The 14,534-nt window shown below is 34.9% G+C and overlaps 3 protein-coding genes across 4 annotated transcripts in view; 1 reads left to right on the forward strand and 2 right to left on the reverse strand.

The window, feature by feature from the left end:
- LOC135682338 (aladin) overlaps positions 1 to 14,534 on the reverse strand; it is a 310,265-nt gene that overhangs the window by 113,576 nt on the left and 182,155 nt on the right. The gene's annotated exons all lie outside the window — the stretch shown is intronic.
- Positions 3,484 to 10,618, forward strand: LOC135682307 (uncharacterized). Its single transcript, XM_065197146.2, has 3 exons — positions 3,484 to 4,131; positions 7,290 to 8,010; positions 10,191 to 10,618. The coding sequence occupies exons 1-2, from the start codon at positions 3,817 to 3,819 to the stop codon at positions 7,974 to 7,976; spliced, it is 1,002 nt and encodes a 333-aa protein (XP_065053218.1). The 5' UTR covers positions 3,484 to 3,816; the 3' UTR covers positions 7,977 to 8,010; positions 10,191 to 10,618.
- Positions 8,287 to 14,534, reverse strand: part of LOC135682306 (uncharacterized) — a 32,446-nt gene continuing 26,198 nt past the window's right edge. For both annotated transcript variants that reach the window (XM_065197144.2, XM_065197145.2), the window contains 4 exons: positions 12,788 to 12,940; positions 11,986 to 12,171; positions 9,926 to 10,279; positions 8,287 to 9,256 (listed from right to left, as the gene is read on the reverse strand). In XM_065197144.2, coding sequence (XP_065053216.2) covers positions 9,171 to 9,256; positions 9,926 to 10,279; positions 11,986 to 12,171; positions 12,788 to 12,940 — 779 coding nt within the window. In that variant the 3' untranslated portion in view covers positions 8,287 to 9,170. The remainder of the gene's footprint in view (positions 9,257 to 9,925; positions 10,280 to 11,985; positions 12,172 to 12,787; positions 12,941 to 14,534) is intronic.

A 14,534-nucleotide genomic window follows, 5' to 3' on the forward strand; every position in this document is an offset into this window, starting at 1 on the left:
TGTTTTCAAATAGTATTGGGCATATCCTTTTAAACTATTTCGATTCATAAATTGAACGTGTGAGTGAAACTAACCGAAATTTATTATTGTCTTAAACGCTACGTAGCATTACGGTAACTTCGGGAGGGGAAGGAAAACTGGAAAGTCTTTTTAATTTTTAACGTTTATCAAAGAAATTTTCTTTTTTAAGGTTTGAGTTCCATTATGCTAACCCTATTTTTTAATCGAAACTATTTTTACCATGCCGGGCACGTTTTTGAGAACGTGACCATTTCTTGTCATCATCAAAACAAAGAACTTCTTATCTAATCGAAAGTTCGTGTTTTTATTGACTTTAATAGTTAGCAGACTTGACAAAGTATGAAAAATTGGCTTTTCCCATTGATAAAAACAAGCGATTTTATCAAATGTGACCACCAAAAGTGACGTTGCCTTAAGCACTCATCTCTCTCCACCAACCAACTTTTTAAGATTTATGTTTAGCTTCATATGTTATTATTCCATTAGTAATTATTTTATATTTCATACAACTTGATGTCAACATGAAATCAGTCTTGTATGAGAATCATTGTTTTGTAATGGAATCAGAAGCTTAAAGATTTTCTTGAGGAATTTCTACAAATAAATGTGGCTAAATGTCACATGGGCATAACCTGTTGTAATATTGTATATGTAGATATGTTTATCTAATATCATAGCTTAATATTAAGCTTAATATTGTTATTATCTAATGCTTTAATTTTTTTATTTTGCAAGCTTGTTATTAATTCTACAATATATTCACTTCCAATTATTTTCTAGAATTTCAAAAAATAGCAGTTGCAACAGCAATTGGTTTTGCTATCATGGGATTCATTGGTTTTTTTGTAAAACTCATTCATATCCCAATCAATAATATCATTGTGCAGTGAGGTAAGACTTTTTTCATTTTCATTGTGATATCTTGAAAAATATCAATACAGTTGTAAACCATGGGATTGACAGACCCTTTAACTCCCAAAAACTTAATTTAAATGGAATTTCATTAATATATTAATTAAACAACACATGGCATCTTAGAGTTATCCTTTTCAATATACCAAAGCATTATCCTTAAGAATTCTGTTTCATTTTGTCTTTTAAATACTGTCATTGTTGTTGTTGTGTTCTTTAGTTGACTTATTTATAATTTATGTAACTAACTAGCTTTTTAGAAATGTAGTAGAATTTGAATTAAATCAAAATCAAATCAAAGGGACTGAATTTGAAATGTTTTGGGTCACTGGACTCAATAAAGGTATCAAGTTACCTAGATAGAATTTAAGATTTGCATTTTATTTTTACCTTATTTTCTTCTAGAAAAATGACGAAAGACAATTATTATCACTGAGAATGAGACTTTGTACAGACTGTTGCAAGAATATATATAAAGAAAGCTCTCTAAATTTCTTTAAGTGTTTTTTGTATTTCTCTTTCATTGTGTTTCAAGTTAAACTCAATACTTTTTGCAGTTCTCAAAGTACTTGATGAAAGAAAACTGCGAAAATGTAAAAGGGGATTATCTCATGAAATCAAAATGTTTTTAGATGATAAGATGAACTGCATGTATCTGTTGGTTGCTGTTGTTTATTACTCCTGGCTAGCTTAGATGATTTACATTCTTTCTAGTTCTGCACAATGTCAATGCTTTAAAATATATGTATAATTCAAGTGTGTCCACTTTTCTGCCCTATTTTGAAGTTCTCTTTAATTTTTCAAGTGCTGTTCAAAGTGGCAGTGTCTTATGCATAAACATACCACATTTTATAGTGTTAGGGTTTGAAAGAAAAGGATTTTTAAAAATGTAGGCCACTGCAAATACTTTCCATAGTTGGTCCTATTTAAAAGATTTTTTAAAAAGATGAGTATGGTAATGATATCCTCGATGATTTTGTCACTAATGAATTCTTGCAAGGATAAAAGCTTGGATACATCAGACAAAAAGTCTAAAAAAACGGTGAAGTGTATTATCAAATAGAAAGCTCTTAAATTATATCAAGCGAAGGAGGCAAAAACATTTTAAAGTAGTAAAATAAAATGACCATAGATACGATAAATATCTAAAACCAAAGTTACTCTGTCACATTTTTTCAAATGCTGCAAATTTCGCAAGCCTCATGGCTTGTTATTCTCCGGTTGCTCTGTTAACCTTTTCACAAACACTTGAAGTGGAAATATTGTCATGAAGCTTGGTACATTCCTTGATCATTTCTATGATCTTCTTAAGCACATCTTCTGTTTGTTTCTTTAGTCGACACTAAATTACAGCTGCCACCAAAGGACAGTTTCTATCTTACTCTTAAATCATTTCATTGACAAAAATTTGGAATATTTTAATACCTGCTAGAAATTTTATTAAGAAATCTGTTTCAAAAATTTGATATTGAAGCTCAAACATTGTAAATTTCACCTAAATACCTTACTTAAAGAACAGAAATTGAGCCACAAATGACATTTTGCTAATTTTTCCCTTGTAAAATGCAGCCTTCTCTTTGTAAGAATACAGTATACCAATTTCCTTGTTATCAAGCAATCATGCCTTATTTGGCCAATATCATATATTCAAACACGGTCAGGTTTTTTCATACTAGAGATGATCTAAGAAAAAGTATCTAATGTAGAATGCATAATAGTGAAGTTTTCTCTGTTGGATTTGATTCGTCGACAGTATCTAGAGGGAAAAAATATGCAAAACATGTAACAGTGTGGTAGTGTCTCAATCACTTCCAATGTTACGAGTTAGCGCTGTTTAAAGATGTTTATGTTTTCACCCATTGAACTTAAATTTTAGATGATGATTTTCTACAGTCTTTAAAAATAGGAGCAGATGGGTGTTAAATGGAATGAGAGAATTATTCCAAATTAACTGATACAGATCTTATTGGTTTGTAGGGTTTGTTAGTTTAATGTTAAAAAAGCTTTTTGATGCTGTTTCCCCAGAAATTTTTAGTTTTCCTGTCTGAAAGTTGAAATGTTATCACAAATTTGACAATTAAAAGATATAACTTATTTGGCTCCTTTTAGGGTTTAAATAGGTCATCAGAGTAACAAAGGCTAGCCTTACTTATAAATAACAAATTAAAAGAAAAAAATTTTCTTCCATATTTGGTCCTATCCCTCTTTGTGATAAAGCACAGAATTATGTAAGTGTTTACTTGAAAATTCATAGTGGGGTCTGATACAGGTTTGAAAGTGATGGGGGTGGGCTTAGGCAAAATAAAACATCCATAGCAAAATAATTTGAAAAACCAACAACAGTTCTATTTTACACCTGAAGTGGCCCCCTCGAACCAGCCCCCTTGAAAGTGCTGTTCATTTGAAAGGATGCAGATATTTTCATTCATATTTGCTCTTATTAGTCTAAAGTCATTTTTTTCTTATAAGAAACTCGGGCCAGGTCGAACACGCGGAACACGCGGAAAAGTGAAATTTTGCTTGAAGCTTCTGGAATGGAAAGACATAAACAAAGCAACAAAGCTCTTTCAAGAATTGAGATATAAGACCTTATTTTTGAAGGAATGAGAATTCCGCGTTTTCCGCGTTTCCGATTTCTAACGAGGGTGAAAATCGAAAACGCGGAAACCGGTCCCAGCCGATTTCCCGAGGGGTTTTCCTACGCAATTTTGACTGTGCCTGATGAGAAAACAAATCACTGACCATTTCAGAGAGAATGTCATGTTGAGAAGGGTGAGAATGGGCTATGCGGAGGCGCAATTTGCATTCAGGTGAAAGGGCGAGAACATCCTTGGTGTGGAACTTTTGATTAGGACTTGGTAGGAGCAGTTAAGTCGTCTCATAATGACTGAAGAGAGCCAAGCAGATATTGTGGATCGTAAAAAGGCTGGTGAGTTCGTCAGAGTCAAGGCTGCTTTCAGAGACTGGGTGGGTGGAGTAGATGGGAAATACCCAGCAGAGAAGGACCGATATCATTTGTACGTTGCTTACAACTGCCCTTGGTGCCATCGAGTTATCTTGGCAAGATCGTTGCTTGGTTTGCAAGATGTAATTTCCATGGATGTCTGTTTTCCAAACAGGACCGACGAAAGCCACGAGCAAGGGCCTGGATTCTGGCAATTCCTACCTCAAGGTGCTGACTGGCCAACAGGGACGAAGGTGAGCCAGACGGCGGCAAGTCGATTTTTGACCTGCAGTTACCATGCCCCCCCCCTTTGTTATGAATTATAATTTTTCCCTTGCATCCCCCTCCCACTTTCCAACCTGCGTCGAAGCCCATGTTGCCGAGGTGCGATTCACTGATTGTAACTACTCATAGTTTGAACTACTTGTACACCCCTTTTAATGAAAAAATAATCAAATAGAGGCCTATGCCATTGCAGAGATGGGGCGTGGTGGCCCACTGGGACTCAGGAAATTTTCCGGTAGGCCCCTTAAAGTATTTCATGTGGACCCCTTATATTTGTCTTTTCATTAACTTTTATAATTTTTAAGCTAGTAATATCAGATTTTAAAGAAAAGATAAGTGCTCCCATGAAAGACAAGGCCCTATGCTCCCATGCTGCCTCAGCAACACTCACTTTTGCAACATAGAACAAGTGATGGACAACAAGAGACAATCAGGATACACAGTTTCTTTTCTGTTGTAGACTTTTCTCACGGTTACCCCCTCTATTATCAACTTTGCTGAAAAAATTCACCCACATCATCCTAATTGCAGAACCCCTGTTTATTAATTTTGAGCCTTGGTAGTAAATGCTGAATCAACTTCAGGAAACAGCATTCATGAATGGCATACACAAAGGATTGTCATCTCAAATTTTCAGCATCAATAAAAGTCATGTTCACATTTGGTGCTATGCCTGTATATTAAAATTAGTGATGTCATTGTTACATGGGTAAGCATTAATGTTATGTTTGATATGCTACAAACTGCATCACAATTTGTCAAGGAATCATACAACCCTATGAATGTCTGGGAGAAATTTTTAAAAAAGGAAAGCAAACCCCTCAAAGATCTTTGAACCTTGGGAAACATGAAATTCTCAAAGATCTTAGAAAAATGTTGTGATGGATAATGTGGTACAGAGCCTGAATGAGCGATTCACAATTCATGAAGCATTGTACAAAGATTTTGCATGCTTTTAGCCCAAAAGATTCACCAAGAACATAATTCTGCATGGTCTTCCAAACGGATTATTGGAAAATATTTGCAGATTATTAAGAAGAATAGTTGATTGCAGTACATTGAGAAATCAACTTGAGTTGTTTCCAGAACTTTGACAAGACTCTTCCAGAAGAATATGACAGAAAGATAATAAAATAATAAACGGAGAGCCTTTCTCAGGCAAGTGAACAAAGAGGAAAAGGACACTGTCATGGCAATATGGAATGACAGACAATATGGAATAGCATGCTGGCAGTGCAATCCTTGCACATTTTGAATCCTTTATAGGTACAGCTTGAACAGCACCTCACATAATGATCCATATGTTCCTTGTAAAGCAGTATTTGCTTACTCTTCCAGTAATGCAAGTGGAATGCAAGAAGCTTTGTTCAAAATTGAATTTAGTAACAACCAGATTACGAGCAAGAATGATGCAAGAAAACCTTGAGGGCTTGATGCTGTTGAGTGTACAACTATGGTTGCTTATTTGTAGCAAAATCATTTTATTCACTTTATTAATTCATGGTTTCTTGTTATCATTCACAATTTGTATGTTCATATTCAAACTTTTTTGTATTCAAATTCGCACATTTTTTCATTCACATTCATGTCTTTTTCAATCATGCTTTTTATATTCACGCTTTTTACGTTCAGATACAAATCCAAGGTTTTCTCTTTAAAATGAATGAAAAAGCGTGAATATGAATGAAAAAATGTGTGAATATAAACATACAAAGCATGAATGATTACAAAAAACCATGAATCTGAATAAAATGATTTTGCTACAAATTCCCAACCATATACAACATGAATATTTGAGCCTCCTAATGCCTGATTAAATTATGAACAAGGTGCAGCAACAACAAAGTTAATGAAATGGATACTTTTGTCATATATTTTATGCATGGTTGATTCATATTCACAGCTTCGGGAGATTGGTGTTTCATTTTCAAGCATCCCTTTAGCATCAAAATGTTGTGCCTTTAAAACATTGTATAGTGGGCCCCTAAAATTGGATTTTCCCAGCCCACAAAAATTCCAACCATGCCCCTGGTGCAAAGTATGATTGATTTTGGGTGTGCAAAAATATCTCCAAAAATATCAGTATTTCTCCCTAAAAATATTATCTTCTTCAGGCCTCTCCGTTTAAGGCGCCCGATCACGCGCGCGCGCCTTGGCACGCTCCTGTCGTTGCCGAGACGCGCAATAAATCACGCGCCTGGTTTATAAGAACTCTTTGAATCACGCTCCTTGTGTTTTGGTTTTGAACAATTATTATACCAAGAGCCTTGCGGATTCGAAATCGATTGATATCAAAATAAACGGTTGCTTCTTTTAATCCCTCTTTCGAGGAAATTGTTATTGCCAAGTTAAAGCCTCTTGAATATATTTCCGGTCAATAACCAATAAACTGTCATTGCGATTCCTGATTGTTATAAGTTTTTTAAATGGCCAGTAATTCAAAGGGTCAAGCCATAGAGCTATCTGCTTTCGCAAGTATCGCAAGGACGAAGTTAGTGGATCAAAGACCGAAAAATGAAATGGGAAGACAATGATGGTTTCGATTTGGTGTAAAGTTTGCTCAAAACACAAAAGCGTTATTTTATCAAATCCTCTTTGTAAAGGAAGTGCCAGGAAAGCAATTGAATCGTACGTCAATGGAACGAATTTTGATTCTTCCATTTCTTCTGATTCCGATTCTTCATCGGAATTTGAGCTGGACATTATCGAACTGCAACAATAATGTGTTTTTTTGCTTTTAGTGCTCTATTAAGTAGTTTTTTTAGATATTTCTAGATACAAAGTATTTATATGCAAAAACATGCCATTTTTGCCTACTTTGACGTTAATATATTTTTTTGATAAAACGCGCACCTTAGCAAAGCGAGGCGCGCGTTTGAGCACGCGCCCGCTAAAATGCTCACGGAGAGGCCTGCTTCTTTGATTCAGACATTTTTATGCATGTTGTTCACTATGGGCAATTCCTTTATTGAGAAGCCATTTTAGAATATCAACAGAAACTCAGAAGTACTCCAGAGGACTGGAATGTTCCCAGAAATTTTGGCCTTTAATGTTTGTATTCAGAGCATAATTTGCTTGACCTTGAGATGAACGTGTTACTAATAGAAACTATTCTCCTTTTCTTTAGATTCAGTATGATAGCTGTACAAATGACACAGTCAATGGTAAAACTACAGTTGTTGAGATTTACAAAATGGTAGGAGCTGATTTGAATGCATCAAGACCAAGTGTTCCTGTGTTGTTTGATAAGAAAACAAAAACCATTGTAAGCAACGAGAGTGCTGAAATAATTGAGATGTTGGCAACATCTTTTATTTCTCTTGCCAAAAATCCTATCAACTTGATTCCAGCTGAAAAGAAAGTTTTTATGTCTGAGTGCAATGACTGGATCTACCACAAAATAAACAATGGAGCTTATAAAGCTGGTTTTTCATCATCCCAGAAAGCATACGAAGATGCATTTGATGAATACTTTGGTGCACTTGATAAGCTTGATGCCATGCTGGCAAACAGTGCATTTGTTTGCGGTAGTCAACTTACCCTGACTGATATAAGATTGTTTCCAACAATTTTCCGGCATGATCCAATTTACTATTTACGAATGAAGTTGAACCACAAGTATATAAAGGAATATCCAAATTTATGGAAATGGCTTTGCATGATGTATGCTATACCAGCTGTTAAGGCAGAATGCCCTCTTGATCAGATGAAACAAGGGTACTTTGGTAATACATGGAACAAGGTTGTCCCAAAAGGACCATTAACATACCTGCATGATCTACAACTGAGTGGGCAGAAATTAAATGGTGAATAGGGGTTCTTCTATCTTGCAGTAATGGCCATGTTAGGTAAATTTTTTCAACAATTTGTTGGATACAATCTTTAAATATGTGTAATTTCATTTTACATTTTTAACAAACATTCAATCTTTTAATTTGATAGGTAAATTTAAATGTCAATACTGACAAAGCAGAAAATCTTCTGTGTGGTCCATTTCCAACCTTCATCAACTCAATAAACTCTTTATCCTGTCGTGGCCATTAAGAATCCATTCAAATCAGTTTACTTGGTTCAAACTTCAAATAATTGCGATTTTTGATTCAAACTTCAATTAATTGCAAAACTTCAATGTCTGCCTCTTCAGTTTAAAAAAATCAATTTACCTTCTGGTAATGCATAACATGACATAAATTCATTCAGTTAGGACCAACATAAATTTCTTCAATTAGTTAACATTCAACTTTATGAAACCAATGTAAAACCCCTTGCACAACTGATGCTAAACCGTGTATATACCTAGTGCTGCTAAAAATCCATATAATATCACATAGAATACTAATGAATAGGGATGCAAATTTTCTTATCATGTTCGATTCAGGATGCAATTTTCGTTTGTGCTTGTGTTGTACTTTAATCCAGAAAATTTTGACCCAGGAAAATTTGTTCTTTTTAAAACTTTTCACCGTCAGTTGCTAATGATGGTCATATCCAAAGAACTGTTGACTTTAATTGTTAATTTTATGTCATAATTAAATCAATATCGTGAGCACTAACATCTCAAAAACTTAGAGGCAGACTGAAATTATGGTCCTCTATAATACCTGTTCCTGGATGTTTTAAACCCTTGTTCTTCTAAGTTCCCTTATTTCTCAGCCTATATCTTAACACAGCATATAAATCAGCCCTTAATTTTTGGTTGAAAAACATGACTTTGGGGTATTACAGAGCATATATGTAGACCCACAAAACTTGCTTTCATTTATCACATACACACTGTTAAATTATTTTTGGGAACTGCAAGAGACTTTTAATCGTTTTATAGTTGCTGCAGAATACAATGTTGCCATGTTGTAGTCTAGCATAATGTTTAACATTCTTGTGCACCATCAAACTCCATAAGCACACAATGAGTTATTCCCAACAATATTAAGCATTCAAGAAAGGTTAAGTTGTTGAAATAAAAATATGTATTTGCTGATTTCAGTCAAAAATGGCTCAAGCAATAAGTTTAAGAATAAATCACAGTTTTTTTCTTGATCCCCATTTTCTTCTTCTTGGAGGAAGAAATAAGACCTTCAATTGTTATTGGCTTTCCTAGAAATTGAAGAGGAAATACAGCTGTTTAGACTAACAGCACAAGTGCAAAAAAAGTTAAGATTGGTTTAAATGATGCAGGTGAAATATTGGCTGCCTGAAAAAATATTTATATACACTAAGAAAACACATATCCTCTGGGAGCACTTCCTTGAATAGCACCTTCTTTTCTCCTTAATAATAACAAATCACCACTATATATGCTGCTGACCACTTACTAAATCATAACTTACAGCCCCGTCAAGTAGGCTTGGTCACTTTCTCAAGATTGATTTTGTCCTACCTCTAGCAGTCTGAGTCAAGACCACTGCAATTTGGATGTGAGATCCCTGTCAAGCAGGTTGGCTCATTGGTGTAACAACCAAGATCATAAGCCATAGAAAACCTCCCCATGAGAACTCCTCCTGAACAACCATCTGTATTTATTTACGACAAACGACTCCCAAGGTGTTTCAAAATACTTCACAAGGGTACAAAAAAATAAAGCTACTATTGACACTTTTAAAAGTAAAGACAAATCATTATAATTGGTATCCAAACACTTTTGAAATGTAAAAGGATCCCAAGATAATTGCAAAACCTCAACAAAGCATGCCAGTTCTGTCAATTGGGCCAGCTTATCTTCATATAAACACCCCATATATGTATACTTTCATTAAATAAACTTACCTCCACCTTTTTTGATAACTGATTTGCATGACCTGGTTATTCTTTTGTAGATTGTCCCTGAAGGGCAAAGTGTGCATTTTGCTTTCTTGAAGTCAAAAACAAATGGCTCAAAGCACTGTGCACACTTCTTTCTTTTGATGCACTTTTGGCAAAATTGTACATCACAATCAAGACATGCACTAATATTTGTTCCTGGTTTCACTCCAGCATAGAAACTGTCAGGACAAACTGCAACACATTGATCTTTAAAAATGTTTCTTTTCAGGAGGTATCCAGCTTTGCATTCAAGGCACCCAATGTGAAAGCCATGCAGTTCATGACTAGCACAAGTTTCACAATCTTCAATTGCACAATCTGAAAGGTACTTTGCCATGTCAAAAATCTTTCTAAGAATTAATATGATAAGATGTGATTTTTTTATTCTTAGTTAAATAATGCCATTGAATTTGCTTTCCCATAATACAAAATTTTGTATCACTGTACACAAATATTCCCTGTTAAGTCAATTTTATAAGTTAACAACAGACTATAATTCGTTTAAGATTTTCTGTTCCCTTCTTCTTTGTAAATGTAAGATATAAAATTTCTGAAAAATTTCCAACAAAACTGTTGCTTTTGGAAAAAAGGGGCTGCAGCCCTCCAAGCCACTGTACTATTGTAAAAGGTGTACCTGAAATAAAGTTTTTAAATTTGTGTGTGTTTGTTACTACCTAGCACTCAAAAGTAGTTTTTAGGACACTGAGAAGCTATCCTGATAAAGGAGAGTCCTTTTCCTTCCTTTTGAGCCATCCTCACATGGTCTGAAGAACATCTCTCTTTAATTATCATGCCAAGGAAGTGCCGATAATAAAATGAGAGTCCTGCATGTTCATTTATGTAAGTTCGAATATATTGAAAATGGCTTTGAAAGAATTTATGTGTTTGTAACAAATCTCTTGGCCTGCAAGCAATCATTGGTTTTTGACCAACTTGACCAAGAGAGAAAACGAACTCCTTACAAAAGGAGTTCGTTTTCTCTCTTGGACTCCATTGGTAATTTTTCTTTAGGCTCGCAGCACTGATTGGTCAACTATACCGGTCTTGTGCTTGCGTTTTTCTGATTGGCCTATTTCGATCCACAACTGGGTATATATTTTTCCATCGTGTTTTTTCGGAACCTATTCTGACGTTTTATGCTCTGAGGAGTGTCAGAAGAAAAAGCTTTTAGTATGTTGTAAAATGTTTGCTTTTTTCAAAGCCATTTTCAAATTCTGTACCACCAAAAAATTGTTCAAATATATTCCAGGTCTGGATTTTTTAGGAACTTAAGTATTTGTTATGTGTTTGTAACAAATCTCTTGGCCTGCAAGCAATCATTGGTTTTTGACCAACTCAGCTAAGACTAATATAAACTTCCAATCAAGATTTTTATAAAGGGGAGGATAATTTTAAAATCAAACATTTTAAGACTACAATGCAATTCATGTCCAGCATCTAGATGCTAAAACCAAAATTTACTCAAGGTCTGCCTCTTCACTGGAATCGTCTCTTGTTTTAAGAGCACCTTACGTTTGGAGCAGTTCTCTTCAAAAGGAAAATTGATAAACCCAAACTTTGACCATGAATGCAAGATGCCAATATTTGTGCCCAGTATAGTCTACAACCATGTCACTGGTTATCCTTAGCTCTTTACAGTTCGCGAAATATTAGTAACTTTAATTTTTTTTGAATTCCATGTTTCAAGTAGATACTTAAATGTAGAGATTTAAAACTAAGGGCACAGGGGACACACCCTGGTTTTCAGAAACAGAGGTAAAGTACCTATTTGCCACTCACAGAGGTGCCACTTTTGTTTCTGAGGACAGCTTATAAACTTTCTTTTTATAAACTATCATTGTAAACAAGCTTATAATCCTTGATTGTAATCAATCCATGTAAAAAAAGTTAAAAAAAGCAGGCTTATCATCTGCTTGATTAAACCAGAATCAAATCTTTTTTGCCCTACATATAAATTCCCCAACAATAATTGTGAGCATTTAAATTGACATAGAATATATCACTTTCTGCTCTTTCTTATTTACCTGGGATTGGCTCTTTTTCACAGAATATTGTCCCATTCTTCTTAACAGATTGGTACCCCAAGGGACACTTGTCCAGACATTTGACTGTCTCGTTTCCATTTGATGAGAACTGGAAAAATCCTGTTTTACAGGATTCGCACTGGAAAGGACTCTTTGAGCATGAGCTACATCTCGGCTCAGAACATGCTAAAATGATGATAACCCACCAAATAATTAAAGTTTAGATTAAAGTAAAGAAACTATTTGGATTAAAGTTTAAACTTCAGTAAATGGCAAAGCTAAATGAACATATTTTAGTGCCAAAGAGTGGCCTGGTATTTACAAGTATGTCCTTAAAATGCCTTAAAATGAAACTGTGATATTGAATATACTTTAGGCACATTCAAGTTATAATATCTCAATAAACTGTTCATGTTTCATGTTGTTTGTAATTACTGCATAATTTTTTACAGTACTTGTATTTACCTGTTTTTATGTACAGAAAACTCAAAAGCAAGCTTCTTACTTGTCTTGCTAAAAGTCTTCATTCTGAGTTTCATTCATGGGCCCCGTTTCTGAACAACTACTGTAGGAGAGCAGCAATGACAGGAAGCCAGGATCCAGAAGAAAAAAGGTTTTCCTTCACAGCAGAAGTTCAAAAATAAAGCCTGTGAACAGAACACAGAACTAAGACTTGTAGGAAGTCAAAGTTTTTACACAAAGTCTTGTGTACTCAATGGGGTCAAGGACACAAGGGTAGGAATTCAGTCTTCTGAAAAACTGTTCTCGTGATAAACAGAGAAACTCTTCATGCAAAACTTACCAAGGCATTCTGATGTTGATTTATAGAATCCCCCAGGACATGACTTAAGACATCCAGACTTTCCATGAGTGACCAGCCTGTAGTAACCGACAGAGCACTGTGTACATTCTTGATCACTGCATCCCTCAGGAAGTGGAAAAGTTGTTGTTGTGACTGGGAATCAAAATTAAGAAGATACTAGCAACATTTGTTAATTATACTTGTAAAGGAGTGACTAAAGAAACAAAAAGATATTATACTTGTAAAGAAATGACAAAATTTTTCATATATTCTATTCTAATGTATCACCAAGATATATTAAAAACTATTAAATAGATAACATAGTGAAATCATTTGAATTGACAAAATATTGCCACATTGTTCGTGTCTTCTAAAATTTCTCAAATAAAAGCAAATTCAGAACCCTTGTGCTTGGACTCCCAAGTATAAAACTCTTCTGATGTTCCCATGGGTGCCGCTCACACTATCTAGTACCACTATAGCCACCATCCTTTTCCTCCTTATCATTTCCTTCAGCCACATTTTAACACTCCGTTGAAACTCGATCAAGCACTTTTTCTGACCACACAAGAAAATTATTTTTCTTCTGGTGGCATTTCTTTGGATTTGTCTTATAACAAATCTTGCTTCAGTAGTTGATCTTCCAAGATAGAACTCAAATTCAAATTGTCAATGCCAGCTACGCTTTTAAGTCTCTTAGCAACAAGCATGCTTTCATAGATCTCAATCACATGTTTTAACAACCTCTACCTAAATATGACCCATTTCTGCCCATTTTTATCACTTTTTAGAGTTTTAGGTAAGCTGTGTTTGACAGAAGTCACAAAAGTACCGCACCCCATGTTGTTTTCCACAAACCCTTACTCCACAGGCCTTATCCGGAAAGGCGCTCGATCAAAACAACCACGGAGAACGATTTAATGAGTGCCTGGAATGTAAAACGACATTGCCATGAAGCAAAACATTGTTTTTTAAATAATGTTGATCAAACTTAAACCATCCTCTCAAAAGACCACAATATTATCATTTATTAGATTTGTACAAGAGTTTTTACCGCAAATCTTTTGACTACAAGGCCACGTCTACAATAATATGTTTTCAAATGAAAACTTTACTTTCCATGCATAGAAAATACAAACATATAAACAATTTGAAAGTTGAATCATTTGGAAACGCAAAGATTCCTCAAACGCAAACCATTTTTGTCCAATAATACATTCACAGAGGGGCCAGGAAATTTAAGAATTGCTTTTTCTACCATAGGTAGAGGTATCTCAAGATTTTTGCTATATTTAAAAAATTCCCGCTAACCTAGGTTAAAACGTTTGTGTGTAGATATCGCCTGAGACCTGTTCACATGATACTGTATACAAAAAAATACCACACGATATCGTACCCAGGACTCAGGGATGTAGTGTTATGGGAGCTACTATTTTGCAACATTTTGCACTCCTCCTGAAGATGCATTGAAGAAAAATTTAATTAAAAGGCTTGAAATAAAGCGCATTCAGTTTTCTAGTAGCAGAGGGCTTGGAACGCTCTATTACTTAATGCTGCAAGTTTATCAGCTCCCTTATCAGTTTTTCAGAGATCTTCGACCACTTCCTCCTCTGTGACTTCTTCAATTGCTTGTTTACTTTACTTCTATCCATAATGTTAAAGTTGTTTTGTACATAAATACAGAAAGGTTTTGGTCCAGGGTGTAGCGCCAAAAACCCTTTTGGTCACTTGAGGAATCATATCCAAT

This window comes from Rhopilema esculentum, chromosome 16, assembly GCF_057945365.1.
Source record: "Rhopilema esculentum isolate cy_ngs chromosome 16, ASM5794536v1, whole genome shotgun sequence".
In the NCBI taxonomy this organism is placed as follows: domain Eukaryota; kingdom Metazoa; phylum Cnidaria; class Scyphozoa; order Rhizostomeae; family Rhizostomatidae; genus Rhopilema; species Rhopilema esculentum.

Bases quoted from the DNA above. Each gene is read 5' to 3' on its own strand.
- LOC135682307 (XM_065197146.2), top strand. From the start codon at position 3,817: ATGACTGAAGAGAGCCAAGCAGATATTGTGGATCGTAAAAAGGCTGGT. The intron at 4,132-7,289 runs GTGAGCCAGACG...CCTTTTCTTTAG, and splicing joins ACTGGCCAACAGGGACGAAG to ATTCAGTATGATAGCTGTAC.